This window comes from Kogia breviceps, chromosome X, assembly GCF_026419965.1.
Source record: "Kogia breviceps isolate mKogBre1 chromosome X, mKogBre1 haplotype 1, whole genome shotgun sequence".
NCBI classification, from domain to species: domain Eukaryota; kingdom Metazoa; phylum Chordata; class Mammalia; order Artiodactyla; family Physeteridae; genus Kogia; species Kogia breviceps.
In genome coordinates, this window is record NC_081330.1 from 106,322,565 (window position 1) to 106,339,865 (window position 17,301).

The window sequence follows — 17,301 nt, forward strand, 5'->3', positions numbered from 1 at the left end:
TGATGATCTCTTAGTGTTCCACATACAAGCTTCCCTTTTTTTCCATTAATCACTGTTCTCAACTCTGTGGCTAAGACACCCAAAGGCGCTCTTTCCAGAACATGTCTAATCTGTCTCTACCTCTGCACTTTTACTCATGCTTTTCTACTGCCTAGAATACCTTTCCCCATTTCATTAGGTTTTCCCCTAATGAAACGCTATACAAATTTATTTCAGTTTTCTATTCATAAAGAATTTTCTGATCCTCCAGTAATGTGTACTTTCTTCCTTTTTCTGAACATATTAAAGCACTGGCTGTGCCGATTAGAGGAACACATTTTAAATTCTCTTTAGCAGTGCAATTATTTTGTTCTTCTTATTTATTATTCCAAACTGTAAGTCGAATCCATAGATTCTCTATCTTATTAATCTCCTGGATAATCTATTAAAATATTTAAAATTTAATAGGTCTTTAGTAAATATATTTGGAAGGAATACAACATATTTTAGAATATCTAAATTCCTTTTTGTAAAAACAGAAAGAAATACTGGATTCTACCTACTGGTACAGCTGAATCCTGTACAACTTCTGAGGTGGGATGGTAATAGATTGGGGCAAAAATGTAAATGGTTTGATCAAATAGTGATTGTAGTGATTGATATTTATGAATATTCACGTTCATCCAAAAGATGTTTTATGTAGATAAAATATGCTACAATTTTTGACATTTGCTTGGGGCAATAGAATAATGCTAGATCTATTTTTACCTTTATTTATTTGGATCATGGTTTGCATTTGAGGCCAGGCCAGACGTACACGTGCACATGTCTAATATAAGCAGTAAGTAGAGTCATGGAACTTTTTATTTACACAGACAACCTTTTAAAATTCAGTGCCTTTCTCACAGCATGGTTTTATTTAATGCACTAAAAAATAAACAATTCTAAATTTTGCTCATTACAGATAAAACTGACTAGTTACTAGTGAGAAGGAAGAAAACATTCTAGAGTTTCAAAAATATATTGTGATGAAGTATAGTATCTGCCATACAATGAACACTTGAAAAACAATTATCAAATGAAAGGTAGATTTTAGAATTTCAAAGCTAAGTTAGTAAGTTTTTTTTTTGAAAGGCAGTACTTATACACAAGGTCTTCTTTAGTTCTTTCCTAAAAAATATTTGCAAAAAATTATCTTCACCATCTGTTGGCTAATAATTAAATTATAATAGGCAGCAGAGTATGTATTATATATCAATAACTTTGTACCTTTAAGCCTTATGCATTTAAGTGTCCAATAAGTATCTTTTGAAAACAAGTAAGCAAAACAGTGAAGCAGAAGGTAATATAAGAGCATGCTTCTGTGTCATTTTTTTCGACCCTTGTTACTCAAAGTATGGTCTTCAAGACAGCAGCTTCAGCATCACCTGGGAGCTTGCTGGAAATGCAGAGCCTCATGCTCCACCCCGACCTACTGAATCCGATTCTGATTTTTAAAAGATCCCCAGGTGATTCATATGCACATTAAAAATTAAGAAGGACTGTATTATACCATAGATAGAAGCAGACCAAGGAACATTAGCTAACTTTTTGCTTCTCTTTAACTCTTTTAAAAAATACTTTAAAAATAGTTGTTCTGATTAATCATGTTCATGTGACTTGCAAAGGAATGGAGTTAAGTGACCTGTTCAACCTCCTTTTCTGCTTGTAACTTGAAATTTGACTCTTGTCTTTTTAACTTATAAACAGAACACCTGACCAGAATATACATATTTAACTTAAAACAGATCTTTAATTCTAGCTGAGCTAGGATAAATTTATGGCAAGAAAAATGCCTGGCACATTGCTGCTAAATTGTCTTGGCCTCCTGCCAGGATTTATGTTTAACACTTCTGGGATTAATGGTACTCTTCACATAAAGGCTTGTTTTTGCATTTGGTTCCCTGGAATGAGCACAGTGGGTAAATTGTAATGCCAAGTAGCAAAAAAAGCTTTTGAAGGAGCTGCCACTTACTGTATGTTATTAAGAATTATTATTGACTTGAAATGCTGGGTTTCTTTCATTCTCTAGATGTGGCAAAGGACATAATGTCACATCAACTTTATGTGAAGGACTTTTAAATTTATCTCTAACATTTAAGAAGGAAAGCGACATCTGACTTTAACAGATGCACCATAATGTAAAGAAATATTTTTAATATAGTTAAGGAATATTACATATCATTATGCTTATGGTATATAGTTTTTATTTTGATTGCAGAAATACACGGTTCATTTCAACACAGAGACATTATTTTGCTCTTTACATGCTTAATCACCAGCAAGAATTTGATTAGGAGGTGCAAGCTTTCTTTAGTGGAAGCCAGGGTATTAAGCTCTTTGGTGTAATGGTTTAATTACCAGTGCACCATTTTAATTGACATGCTATTGTAACTTTCCATGGAAAGGAAGATGCAATCTTTTATTTTTGTTTCTTATCTAATGAAAACCACTCTCTTAGATGGGCTAGTTTGGCAATTTGACTTAGGAAAAAGTATTGCGGAATGAAGTTTTTATGTGAACAAGGAAAAGAAATTAACTTTAGTGCTCATCTCATTGGTCTGCCAAATTGGAAGGACATTTTAGACCTGATTATCATGTTCTAATTAGTCTCTGGAGGACATTCATGGACAATCGAGTGCTCATTAATCTGTCTTCTTCCTGTAACATTGATTTGTTCATTCCCCTTTTAGACACTCAAATATAGAAAACAAAAATTGATGTGTGGTGTTAATGTGCTTACAGATGTTGCCACCACTTATCCAGATAAGAAGTCCATCTTAATGTACGTCACATCACTCTTCCAAGTTTTGCCTCAGCAAGTGAGCATTGAAGCCATCCAGGAGGTGGAGATGTTGCCAAGGCCATCAAAAGTTACTAGAGAAGAACATTTTCAAGTACATCATCAAATGCACTATTCTCAACAGGTAAAAGATCAAAAGAATAGCTAATGTCAATGATATTTTCTATTTTATATGGATTTTTAGATTTTATACACACATCTATATTGTCTATGGATGGATACACATATATGTATATGTATAGCATAGTATATATATGTATATATATTCACACACACACGTACAAAAATATATGTATATATAGCTTTGTGTGTGTCTGTGTGTGTCTGTGTGTGTCTGTATTTGGAGAGAGAGAGAGGGAGAGAGAGGAAGGGGACTGTGTAAACCTAAATTTCATCTGATATCATGGACAACAATGTTGTTTTCTAGGCACATGGTAAAAATACTCTGCTCTTTATATGCACCATGTTATAGGAATATGGGACACAGACTACATCGCATTTCCATTGTGTAAAGTGAAATAAAATAAAAGATAGACTCATATACACATTAAGCTTTCCATCAACTAGAGCAAAAAAACGAAGAACTAGACCAAGAGCAGAGGCAAGTACTCTGTTTAATAATGTTTTCTTATTTTTAGTGGCAACTTGCTGATGTAGTAACAAATTATGCATACTCAAGGTAATGTTTTTGATAAGATAAAATTAGTTTAAAATAGTTTAAATAAAAATTAAACAGAATACATATGATAAAGACTTTTATGATATTATTGTACAGAATCCAGTGGGAGTCTTCTGTTACATTGCTAGTTCTTCTTCCCAACGGTGTATATTTAGGGTGTTTTTTTCCTTAACTTTCTTTGACACAAACAATGATGAAAAAGTCTTTAGCAAAATTTCTGCTGAAGTCTTGGAAAGCTCTCAGGCCTAATATTCTCACTCTACTGAGCTAATTCTATATTTAGCTTATGAGAGCTTCAGTCCTTTCCAAGGTATTGACGTGATGAATTCTGGTTTTGTTTACTTTGGGTTCAGAGAAGATTGCTTTGGGTTGCTTGTTTTTGCCAGTTTGAAGAGCAGCATCCCATATTAGTGCTGGAGGTGTGTCAGGTTGGAATCTTTACGGTTAAATCCCATCCTCCTCTCTTCCCTGACTACCTGTTCTCCAACATGACATTGAGCACCACGATTCTTGGAGTGTACCAGTTTCTAATATCACATATATATTTAGGATTAAATTTTTCATCTCACTGTTTCCATTTAACATTCGTTTTTTTCTAGTGTGTTGGAAAGCAGTCCTTCCAGGGTTACTTATCATGTCTCCTCCTCCTCTCTGTCCCCCTCCCCCGAACCCTTCTGCAGATCACAGTCAGTCTAGCACAGGGCTATGAACGAACTCCTTCCTCTCCTAAGCCTCGGTTCAAGAGCTATGCCTACACACAGGCTGCTTATGTCACCACCTCTGACCCCACACGGAGCCCATTTCCTTCACAGGTCTGTCAACATTTACTCTCTGTTCTCCAAACCAAAGAACTTCTTCACCCAAGATAACCTAACATGGTTTTTGTTTGTTTGAAGTTTGCAGTGCCTTTTTTTTCTCTGCCATCAGAAGCCGTTTCATTGTTCTCAGTTGTATTAGATACTTCACATGATGCTGTTTTGTTATTGAGACCTCTCTAGGTTTAATGTATGTTGATTCTTCATGAATGGGGATTCTTATAATAGTGATTTGTACTTTGATTATATAATTACCTGTAAGATTAGTTTATAAAGGCGACCAACCAAAACACAAAGCTCATTAAAGAGAGGTCATTTAAAAGAATGGGAAAATGGATAAAATTTACTAGTCACATTACTTGGGGAGATTTTTCTAGATATCTGATACCTAAAGGAAATATATACGCTATATATTGCCCTTATTATATTTTCACTGTATAAGTGTATATATATATATATATATATATATATATATATATATATATATATATATTCTATTTAAGAAAAATATAACTGTAAGCCTCTTCATATGATAGATTTTAATTTTGCCAATTTAAACTTGATAGCAGGCTCTGTAGTATTTATACAAGAAAGTCACACTCAAACCAGGTCAGATTCTATGCACCGTTCAGTATTTTCCACATAATGAATCTTCTCAGTAGCGTTTTCCATCATTATTGCAGTGTTGTAGAAAACCTAAAAATACAAGAAATTATATAGCCTTGTATATGTTAGAGCATGGGAATGGCATGTGCTAGAATTGCTGGATTTGCTAAAATTCCCCTTTAAAAGAAAATCTCATTTATTTTGCTTAGAAGAGCAATTTGAAGAGTTCTTGAGGAAGTGACTTTTCTCAATGCTACACAATGAATGGGAATTTAGAAATTATCACCTTGATCCCATTGGAGAAAAGTATACATTTTTGGAGACTCATCAATTTTTTTTTTTAAGATAGTGGTTGTATTTAATTAGTGATTTATTTGGCACAGTTAATTGATGCGTGAAAAATTTTAACACTGAAGGCTTCCCCCAGGGGAACATATTTCAGGACATAGTTATGCCCTTTATCCTTGGCTAGTTTTCTTGCAAAGTTGAACAAAGGAGATGAGTGAGAATGATTATGTGACTCAGCCTCATCTTCAATTAAATTCCCATCCACATTTTCACAAAGTTGTATAGTCTTGAACAAAAAACCTAATCAGTTTCTTCATTATCAGTAAATAAAAAGAATTCTACCACACATTACTGAGTGTTAACTATATGCTATGTGTATACATTATATGAACTAATAAAATCCTTATAATGACTCTTAGAGGTGGGAGGTACTATTTTTATCTCCATTTTAAGTTTAAGTGTACCCACCCTTTCCTTTCTCCTCCTCCCTCTCCCTCCCACCCTCCTGACTCTTCCTGACTCTTTAGGCTTTTTTTTTTTTTTTTTAAATCACCATCCTCCAATTGAAACTTCCAAGACTTAATAGGTGTTGTACCTCCTAAAATAAAGAAGTCTTAGCCAAGACAAAGAGAGGAGATTTTTCCCCCTTATTTTCACTTTATTGAGCTGCCTTTTCCAGAAGGTTTTCTCCAATGCCTATTCTGGCAGCATATTTTTACCTCATTACCATCTCATTAAGGCATTGTTCAGGTATGAGTCCTTAATGAAGTAATTGTAAATGGACTTAATTTTGCTAGACTGTATTTGTTCACTAAATATTTCAAAATATGTAATATATTATAAAATATTGAGCAGTTCACATATCTGTTTTAACTTAACATAAACCATTGAAATAAACCTATTGTTATCCTTTAGAAAAGAAAAAACATGAATCACAATTGGTGAGGAATGATACATCCTGCCTGTTTCTAAAGGAAGCATATCAGAAGATGGTGTTACACATAGTTAGGTTTGATAAATTTGTATCTGAACTATTTACTGAGAAAAATTTTTCTAGAGTTTCTCACAGGGGCTGAGCCTGTACTGCCCCCTACAGGTTATATATGATCTACTTCTAATGATCGGCCAGATTGGGTTCCATTAGAGGGTTTCATTCAAGTGTTTACTTGGTGGTCTATAAGTAAGGGTGCAGTTTTCCATAACAGAAGAGAGAGCCACGTGGGTGACTGTTCCCTATGGGAAACATAAAATGTTTAAATTATTGTAAAAGTTCCCAGTATCTTAGAAACATTAAGTATGTCCATCTGTCCCAACTTAGAAAATCTATAGTCATTGCAGTTTGTGAACGTGTTGAGGTAAAGTAATCTGACCTATATCAGGATCTCTGCCTATAAATCAGTTTTTCTCATAATTTACCAAGAAGCAATACTCTCTGGTGTGAACCCTAACTTTTCCTTCATTGTATCACTTAACTACCACCCATTCTTCAATGGAGGACATCCTTTTTATAGTTACACTGAATTCCTATTTTTATGACTTGGATCATGCCTCTCATTCTACTACTAATCTAATATTAAACATCCCCAATATCTTTTTTACTTTCCATTTCTCTCTTTCTCCTGGCACCTCATCCTAGCCAAAACTCCTGTAGGCACACCTCCTCTGTCCAAACACACCACTCCATTTTATCTTCTTAATGTACTATTATGTGACATTTTCTTTCACTGACCATTTTTTGTAGTCTATGCTTTATATATTTATTTGTTCGGCAAATAATTATACTTGGTCACCAAATCCAGTGTCTTTTATCACCTGTCAGGCTTTGTACCGTCACTGAAGTACTTTTCCTATAGCCTCTAGACTTACCAGCTCCTTCTCCTCCTCTAACTGTCCTGTGTCTCGTTCATTATCTGGCTGTTCCTCCTCTTCCAACTCCCTTAGCATAGGAGTCTCATGTGAGATCCTTTGACCTTCTTTTTTGTATACGCTCTCTGTTGTCAATATGATTTAATCTCTTTACTTGAAGCTGTATGCCCATGATCATTGTATTTATGTTTTCACCACTTCCAATCTCTCTTGAGTTACAGCCTCATTTTCAACTCTTTGGTATGTATCTATACCTTGATGTCCACTGATTTCTCAAACCTCCTATGTCCTGAAGTGAACCTTCTTTCATTGCTCACAAACCTGTTTGTTGTCCTTTTTGTTATATAAATGGGGGTGTTGTTAAAAAGTTTATGAGACTTAAATATGTGACATACTCTTTTGCCTCTGTAGTGATCTGGTATTCGATAATTAAATATGTATTGTCAATTCTTTCTTCACAGCATTTCTCCATTAAGTTATGTTCCCTTAGTATTCGTAAATGCCCTCTGATTCAGGCTCTCACTACATGTCTCCTAGATTACAGAAATAGCTTTTCAATCAATATCACTCTTTTAGCTTAGTCCCCTGTAAATCATATTAGATTTTCTTATTAACAGCTTTAATAACACAATTCACAGAACTTTCTTCACTTCCTTTTGCCTTTATAATAACTCGACTCTCCCAACTTTCATCAGTAAGCTCCATGATCTATTAACAGTTTATATTTTCATGCTTATTTCACACTAACCTATTTTATGTTTTCTTTACTCCAACCAAATTAAGTCACTTTCTCTCCTGCACAAGTGCCAAGCAATTTCTTTTCTTAGCTTTTATGGTTCTCTCAGGCTAGAATGACTTATATCTCCTTTTCAAATTGGCCAATTTAATCCAGATTTCAAGGCCTAACCAATAAGTGGCAGAGCCTGAATTTAGGTTCAGATTTATCTGACTCCAAGCCCATGTTAATTATACTAACTACCACTGAATTTTCTCTACTATGATTCTCACACATGGAGTAATATTAATTTATGTAATCATTTTACACTTATTTATTAATCACCTACTATGTGCCAGGTATTATTATAGGATCAAAAGACACATGAGTAAACAAATACACAAAATAATCCCTGCCTTAATGGAGGATATGTGCTCATGGGAGAATCATAGTATGAACAAGTATAAATAAGTAAAATATTTCAAATAATATGAAAATAACATGCATTAAGTAAAGTAAAATTTAGTAGTAAGTACAATAGTAAATGCTAAAAAGAAAAAATAAATAAAAGAGCAAGGTGGAATATGCAGTACATGGTGGAGAAAAGTTAAAATATCAGTTTGGGTGGTCAGAGAAGCATTCATTAGGAAAGTAAATATTGAGTACAGACTGGAAAGAGGTATGGGTACCTTTGGGAAGACAGATGCATGAGGAAGAAATACAGATAGTACAAAAGCTCTGAGTTGTGGGGATATTTATTTGGACTGTTCAAGGAAAGGTACAGGTTAGGAGCACAGTGCTAGGAGATGGTGTCTGAGCTGTAGTAGTGGACCAGATCACATAGGGTTTTGTAAGTAATGATGAAGACTTAGGTTTTTATTACCAATGAGGTAGAAAGCTATTGGAGGAATGACATAAACTCACATTATTTCATCATGGCTGCTTTGTGGAGAATAGACTAGAGGAATAAGGATGGAAACAAGGAGACTAGTTAGAATGTTATTGCAGTAATCCAGGCAGGATATGACAGAGGCTTGGATTTGGATGATTTTTCTCCCCACCCCCAATTTTTTTTTATTGTGGTCAAATACACATAATGTAGAAGTCAACGTTTTAACCATTTGTAAGTGTACAGTTCAGTGGTATTCAGTACATTCATAAAATTGTCTAACCATCACCAACATCTATCTCCAGAATTCTTTTCATCTTGCAAAATGGAAACTGTATCTATTAAAAAAATAATTCCCCATGACTCCCTCCTTCCAGCTCCTGGTGAACTACCATTCTACTCTCTGTTTCTATGAGTTTGGCTTTTTTTTTTTTTTTTTTTAAAGATTCAACATATAATGAGATCATGCAATATTTGTCTTTCTGTATCTAGCTTATTTCATTTAGCATGATGTCCTCTAGGTTCATCCATGTTGTCTCAAATGCCAGAATTTCCTTCCTTTTTAAGGCTGAATAGTATTTTATTGTATGTATATATGTGTTTGTGTGTATACACACACACACACACACACACACCACGTTTTTTTTATTCATTCATCCATTGGCCAACATTTAGGTTTGTTTTCAATTCATTATTGTGAATAATGCTGCAATGAACATGGGAGTGCAGACATGTCTTTCAGATACTGTTTTCAGTTTCCTTTGGATGTGTACTGAGAAGTGGAATTGCTGGATCTTATGGTAGTTCTATTTTTTTAATTTTTGAGAAATGTCCATACTGTTTTTCATAATGGTTCTATCAGTGAGAATGATGCATAGTGATTGAATTCTGGATATGTTTTGGATAACCTACAGGGTTTGCCAATTCAATGTGGAACACGTGTTAGCTGTATTTGTTGAGAATATTTAACTGTGTCATAAGAAAACAAAGATGATAGATGATACTTCCAAGAGGCATTAAACTTAGAGTGTAAATAAACTGTTCAATAATAGCTTATGAAATATAAGTGAAACCTGTGTGTTAAATTTAGCTGATGAAGAGCAAATAGCTTGTGAGACATAGGCAGAGGTCAAAATGTGTGTCAACTTTAGATAGTAACTTGACCTATTACACATGTTAAAAATAGATGGAGGGCTTCCCTGGTGGCGCAGTGGTTGAGGGTCCGCCTGTCGATGCAAGGGACATGGGTTCATGCCCCGGTCCGGGAAGATCCCACATGCTGCAGAGCAGCTGGGCCCGTGAGCCGTGGCCGCTGAGCCTGTGCGTCCGGAGCCTGTGCTCTGCGATGAGAGAGGCCACAACAGTGAGAGGCCCGTGTACCGCAAAAAAAAAAAAAAAAAAAAAGATGGAATAAATAGTGAAATACACAAGAATATTGTTTATGGATGGAAAGAGATGAAAAGACCAAATAATAAGGTATGATGATATCACCTCTGGGCTGGCAGCTTCATCATTCCTAAATTGGCCACCGATTAATGATACTCAGTATGTCTTATGGCCTCCCAAGTGCTCTACATAAAAAATGCAAATAAATCCTATAACAGTTTAGCAGACTAACTGATGAGCTACAGCTATAGGTCAGCTATACTTGCCCCTGCATCTTTCCAGTAGAGCAAGTGTATGTGGTCATCTTAGGTACTTTCTGTCCTAAGAATGTGCCTTGCTCAAATCTCACCTCTGGTTCTGTCCACCACACCATCAACAGGGAAGTCTGATACAGCAAAACGTATGGCTATTGTATAACCCAAGATTTAAATAGCGTGGTGGTTCTTCTGTTTGACCTTATCCTAATTGCATTACACCTTTCATCTGTTTCAACTTGTTTCTCTCCATATGCTTTAAAATGATTTAACAAATGTTGGGATTTGAACATATTAATTTCGTTGGTGAGCCTTTCTGTTTAATGCTCTCTGGGATGGCATACCTAGTAGCAGAATTGGAGGCCACCATTTCATCAAGATCATGCTCCATATGACATAGTGGGTGTGAGTCATGAAAGAATTCGAGAAACCAAGGATTACTGCAAGGTTTTTGTTTAAACGATAGGAAGAATGGAGTTGCCGCCAACCAAAATAGGATAGACTATAGGAGGAGCAGGTTTGGGAGTAAGGTTAGAAGCTCAGTTTTGAACCTGTTAATCTCTTAAACTTTTTTTTTTTTTTAAAGTTGAAGTATAACTGACATATTAATTTCAGGTATACAACATAATGATTCTATATTTGTATATGTTGTGAAATGATCACCATAGTAAGTCTAGTTAACCTTTATCACCATACATAGTTACAGAATTTTTTTTCCTTGGGGTGAGAACTTTTTTTTTTTTTTTTTTTTGGTGGTACGCGGGCCTCTCACTGCTGTGGCCTCTCCCTTTGCGGAGCACAGGCTCCGGATGCGCAGGCTCAGCGGCCATGGCTCACGGGCCCAGCTGCTCCACGGCTTGTGGGATCTTCCCGCACCGGGGCACGAACCCGTATCCCCTGCATCGGCAGGCGGGCTCTCAACCACTGCGCCACCAGGGAAGTCCGGGATGAGAACTTTTAAAATTTACCTTCTTAACAACTTTCAGATATGCAATACGGTATCATTAACCATAGTTGCCATGCTGTACGTTACATACCCATTATTTATTTATATTTTAAGTGGAAGTTGGTACCTTTTGACCCCCTTCACCCATTTTGCCCACCCTATACCCCCTGCCTCTGGCAACCACCAATTTGTTTTCTGTATCTATGATTCCACTTATCAGTGAGATCATATGGTATTTCTCTTGTTGACTTATTTCATTTAGCAGAATGCCCACAGGGTCCCTCCTCGTTGTTGCAAATAGCAAGATTTCATTCTTTTTTATGTCTGAATAATATTCCATTGTGTATGTATGTATGTATGTGAGTGTGTCTTTGTGTCACATTTTTCTCTATGCATTCATCCATCGATGTACACTTAGATTGTTTCCATTTCTTGGCTATTGTGAATAATGCTGCCGTGCACGTGGTGATGTAAACCTCTTTTCTGAAGTAATGTTTTGTTTTCTTTGGCTAAATACCTAGAAGAGGAATTGCTGCATTATATGGTAGTTCTATTTTTAATTTTTTGAGGAACCTCCATAATGTTTTCCATAGTGACTGCACCAATTTCAATTCACAGTAACAGTGCACAAGGGTTCCCTTTTTTCCATAGCCTCACCAACACATGTTATTTTTTGTCTTTTTGATAATAGCCATTCTAACAGGTGTGAGGTGATATCTCATTGTGCTTTTGATTTGCATTTCCTGATGAATAGTGATGTTGAGCATCTTTTCATGTGCCTTTTGCCTGTGACTTCTTTGAAAAACTGTCTATTCAGATCCTATGCCCAGTTTTTAAATGGATTGTTTCGTTTTTTTGCTATTGAGTTATATGAGTTGTTTATATATTTTGGATTTTAATCCCTTTTCAGATATATGACTTGCAAATAGCTTTGGCTATTTTGAGTCTTTTGTGATTGTATACAAGTTTGAGGATTGTTTGTTCTATTTCTGTGAAAATGAGGTTGGAACTTTGATAGGTATTGGGTTTATTTCTGGGCTCACTATTCTGTTTCATTGATCTATGTGTCTGTTTTTTATGCCAATACCATGCTGTTTTGATTACTATAGTTTTGTAATATAAATTGAAATCAGGGAGCTTGATGTCTCCAGTTTTGTTCTTTCTCAAGAATGCTTTGGCTATTTGGTGTCTTTTGTGGATTGTTTGTTCTATTTTCATGAAAAATGCGATTGGAATTTTGTTAGGGATTGCATTGAATCTCTTGATTGCTTTGGGTATATGGACATTTTAACAGAAATAAACCCATGTATATATATGGTCAGTTAATTTACAACAGAGGAGCTGAGAATATACAAGGAGGAAAGGATAGTCTCTTCATTATGTGGTGTTGGGAAAACTAGACAGGCATGTGCAAAAGAATGAAACTAGACTACTATCTTACACTACACATAAAAATCAACTCAAAATGGATAAAAGACTTGAATGTAACACGTGGAACCATAAAACTGCCAGAATAAAACATAGTCTGTAAGCTCCTTGACATTGGTCTTGCCAGTGATGTTTTGGATCTGACACCACAGCCAAAGGCAACAAAAGCAAAAATAAAGAAGTGAGACTACATCAAACTAAAAAGCTTCTGTATGGCAAAGGAAACCATCAGTAAAATGAAAAGGCAGCCTACAGAATGGGAGAAAATATTTGGCTCTGGGCTTGTCATATATGGTCTTTATTATGTTGAGCTAAGTTCCTTCTGTACCCACTTTGTGGTGAGTTTTTATCATGAGTGGATATTGAATTTTGTTAAATTCTCTTTCTGCATCTACTGAGACGATCATATGATTTTTAAACTTAATTTTGTTAATGCAGTGTATCACATTGAACATTATTAATCTTGAGAAGCTTATGAGACTTGAATATACATAAAGCTGGGGTTCTAAGATCAGAGTTGAGGATAAGTAATTTGGAAGTCATCAACAGCATAGATAGTATTTAAATCCATTGACCTGGCTGAGATCACCTAAGAAAAAAAGTCACCTGGATGAGATCACCTAAGGCTTAGAGATAAGAAGGAATCAGCAAATGGGTTAAAAAGGATTGCTAGAAAGAGGAGATGAAAAGGGGGAGTGTGTGGTATTGTAGAAGGCAGGAGGAGAAAGTGTTTCAGGGAGAGAAGAGTGTTTAACAGCATTAAGTATTGCTGATTAGTTGAAGTAACATTAGTGTTGAAAATTAACCAGTGAAATGTCAGTGGGATAAGCCCCCTGGGAAATCTTGACATATAGCAGTTATCACAGTGGATTTACTAATAGCACCTTTGTTCACTCTCTAAACACCTCTATTCATTCTCTGTGTCATTTTGGTCAATAAGTTATATGCTAACTCTAGCTGATATTTGCTTTGATAAGGGCAATTTCGGTGGAGTGTATTTTTTTGGAGGTGTTGCTGATTGGGGTGGGTTCAAGAGAGAATGAAAGTGAGGGGCTAACTGCATTGTGACGCGTAATAAACCTACACTGAATCATTTATGTTCACGTGGACAAAAGCCTATATCTCTTGGATGGAGCCACTCTTCTGACTGATTATGTATGAATCGATATATTACTTTTCCTGTGGCTGTGACAAATAATCACAAATTTAGTGGCTTAAAACAATACAACTGTATTATTATTTATTATGGTTTAGAAGTTCATCATGGTTCTCACTGGGCTATAAAAAGGTGTCAGCAGGACTGCTTTCCTTCTGGAGGCTCTAAGGGAGATTACATTTCCTTGTCTTTTCCAGCTTTTAAAGGCTGTTCACATTCCCTGGATCATGACCCCTGACATCTTCAAAGATAACAAGGGCAAGTTGAGTCTTTCTTATCACATCCCTTTGACCTATTCTTCTGCCTCTCTCTTCCACTTTTAAGGATTCCTGAATACATAGGGCCTACCTGGATAACATGAGAAACTGTCTATCTTAAGGCTAGCTGATCAACAAACTTAATTTCATCTGCAACCTTAATTCTTCATTGCCATATAATGTAACATATTCATATGTTCCAGGTATTAGGACATGGACATCTCTGAGGGGTGTTTTTCTGGCTGCTACTGTCTAATACCTTGGGATGCAGATATTAGGAGGGCATCCATTACCTGTAAGCTAACAATAAGACTGCTATCACATGGCTTTTCCAAGGTGCCCTGAAGTATCAGGTTGTTCCCTTCCTCTTGTGTTAACTGCACATGGGCCTCATCCTTCTTCTAGAGACATTGGGAAACTACCCTTATGCTGGAAACAACGTGGAAGAAAAATAAAGAAACAAATAAGGACATACCTATATTTCTGCCTATAAAGGCAGATCTTTGTGTTCCTTGCACAGCTTAGGGCACAGATGCCCACATTCATTTAATAAACATTTTGAGCCCCAAATAATGTCTTTTGCTCTCTAGGAAGCTCACAAAGTAAAGGAATCAGGCTTTGGAAAGTTATCCATACGTTGCCTATACTCTTATAATTTTATAAGAATAAAAGGGAATCACATCCCTCTCAGTCTTGCCAGAGCAAAAAGAAGCACCTCTCTTCTTTATCTAACATTTGCAGTTTTTAAAAGCCTTTTGAATACATATCTCATTTGACCAGTGCAATAAACCTGTGGAATGATCTTATTAGGCTCATTTTAACGTAGGAGGAATTTTAATGGAGTGAAGGTTTTGTGTAAGCAGCAAGTAACTGGCAGAACTGGGACTCAAAGCAGGTGTCATGACTTCCAGTAGAGTTTTGATGCTTCGCTATTTGAAACTCCCAGCCAGATCAGCCCAAGGCTCTTTTCCTTTTTCATCACCATTATCCTTAGTCTTCTAATACTTATAACTGCTGGAAAGCATTTGGGAAGAAAAATCTTTCTCTTCTTCCTCTTTGCCTGATGAACAATAGCTGTCTACCTCCTGGGAGTCTGCCTGTCACCAGTAGGACAGGTAAATAATTATTTGTGCATTTGTGAGATAAGCAATTGAATATTTAAAATAGAGATACTAAACATAAAGTATGTAGAAACACTACAGAGAAACAGCCTCTATATTATAAAAATCTGTAAAACATTGCAAAAGTACTAATTACACACAAACCATAAAATTGGCTCTTCTAATAACAAAGGGGAAAAATAGAAAAAAAAAAACATACTTATGGGTCTTTTCAAAATAATTAAAGTTGAAGTTAAGAAAAAGTTATCTTTATATATTTTAGATGACAAATATTTATGAAGTATATGGTTAGATGGAGATACAGTGGATAACACTGTAGAGCTAAAAATGGCATTTAGATGCTCACAAACTAGAACAAAAGAACGTGCCCATCATACAAAGTGTGCTCATGCCCTCAATGTTTGTGTCTGTTCAGACACAATTCATGCTTCTCAGCGTTTCGGACCTACCCTTGAAATGGTCCAGTTCTACAATTTTCATCTGCCTACTGGCTAGTAGTTTCCATGCACAGATGTCTTACCATAACCTCAAGTTCAACATATTTAAAGCTGACCTCATCTTGGCCCATGGGACCAAGTGTCTCCTCTGACATGTATTCTCACCCAGGCTTGAACCCATCTAGCCATGTATGACTCCTCCCTGAACTCCCTCATGCCTAATTGGTTCTTAATTCCTACCCATTGCTACTGTGGATTATTTCTAGCACCTTTTCCTTCCTGTCTGTTAGTGTGGTTTTCAACTTTATCTAATCTGGCAAACCTTGCCAATCTTATCTATGACCCTCTTCCTTTATACAATCCTCCTTACATCCAGATCTTGCCTTAGAGCATGTCTTTAAATTATGCTGTTCAATTATTTTACTTCCTGCTCCTTCTTCTTGCCTCTTGCTCTTTCTCTCTTTCATGCATACATACCAATCTGCACACCCTCTCACATCTGCACAAGGATCCTCTACCTCACACTAAATGGCATGTTTCAGGTGTTGAATGATAAATTGAAGGAAGTAGTCTCAGCAGAAGTTCTATATATCAATTTTATTTAACTTTTTTTTTTTTTTGCTACAGGTATGCCTGAATATGATTGAAAAATAAAAAGGATAAAAGTCAATTGAAATTAAATATTTTCATCCTTGCCATCCCTTATGTGTGTGTGTGAAATTTCAAGTATTTGCAGTTTTTCTTACTGTGAGAGAGAGAGACTGAGCATCTTTGCATGTGTTTAAGAACAAGTAGGATTTCTTTTTCTGGGAAATTGTCATGTTTCCCAATTTTTATCAATTGGAATAATATCTGTTCTTATCAGTTTGCAGGACTTATTTGTATATTAAATGCATTAGCCATTTCTTGTGACATGGAATACAAATAATTTTCAGTTTGCTACTTGTCTTTTGAATTTGTGGTGTTTTTCTCCATTCAGAATGTTATTTTATGTTGTTTGAAATTCTTTAATCTTTAATGACTTTTTGTTGGCAGGGGAGGTCATGTTTATAAATGACTTCTATTGAAAGGGTGCTTAAAAAAGATTCTCCCATGGTTTCTTCTAGGTCTCTTTTTAAAACTTTGATCCTACTAAAACTGGTACAAATTGGAAAGTTGAGAACAATTTTAATTTTCTCCCCAGAAGCTACTCAGTTGTTGAAACCATATATAGATTAATACATGTATATCATAATCTAAATGTATGCCTCTTTTAAGAATGAGGAAGCATTTCCAAGAAGCTCCCTAGCATATTTCTCTTGCATTTTATTGGACAGGATTACCTCACATCCTCATGCCTAAACCAATAAGGGGAAACAGAACATACTATCATGACTGGCTTAAACCAATCAAAAGTCAGCCATCCTTGAATCATATAGCCAAATGGAACAGTGATTCCTGAATCAAAGCAGGTTCTATTAGGACATAGAGAAGGAAAGAGATGTTTTGTAGGCAGTCAGAAGTTTATGTTAAAGTAACCCAGGGCTTGATGGAATTTTTGTCCAAGTCCAGAAATTGCACTATTACCTGGAAGCTAGTTGAGATAAAGATATGCACTTGATACTCCAAAAGCAGGGAAACAGTCATTTATGAAACCT

The 17,301-nt window shown here is 35.8% G+C and overlaps 1 protein-coding gene across 17 annotated transcripts in view; it reads left to right on the forward strand.

The window, feature by feature from the left end:
* The window catches only part of DMD (dystrophin), a 2,551,447-nt gene that overhangs the window by 928,446 nt on the left and 1,605,700 nt on the right, over positions 1–17,301 (forward strand). For 13 of the 17 annotated variants that reach the window (XM_067023689.1, XM_067023685.1, XM_067023692.1 and 10 more), the window contains exons 8-9: positions 2,764–2,945; positions 4,181–4,312. In XM_067023689.1, the coding sequence (XP_066879790.1) occupies positions 2,764–2,945; positions 4,181–4,312 (314 nt within the window). The remainder of the gene's footprint in view (positions 1–2,763; positions 2,946–4,180; positions 4,313–17,301) is intronic. The other 4 variants (XM_067023694.1, XM_067023700.1, XM_067023697.1 and 1 more) reach the window with 1 other exon arrangement.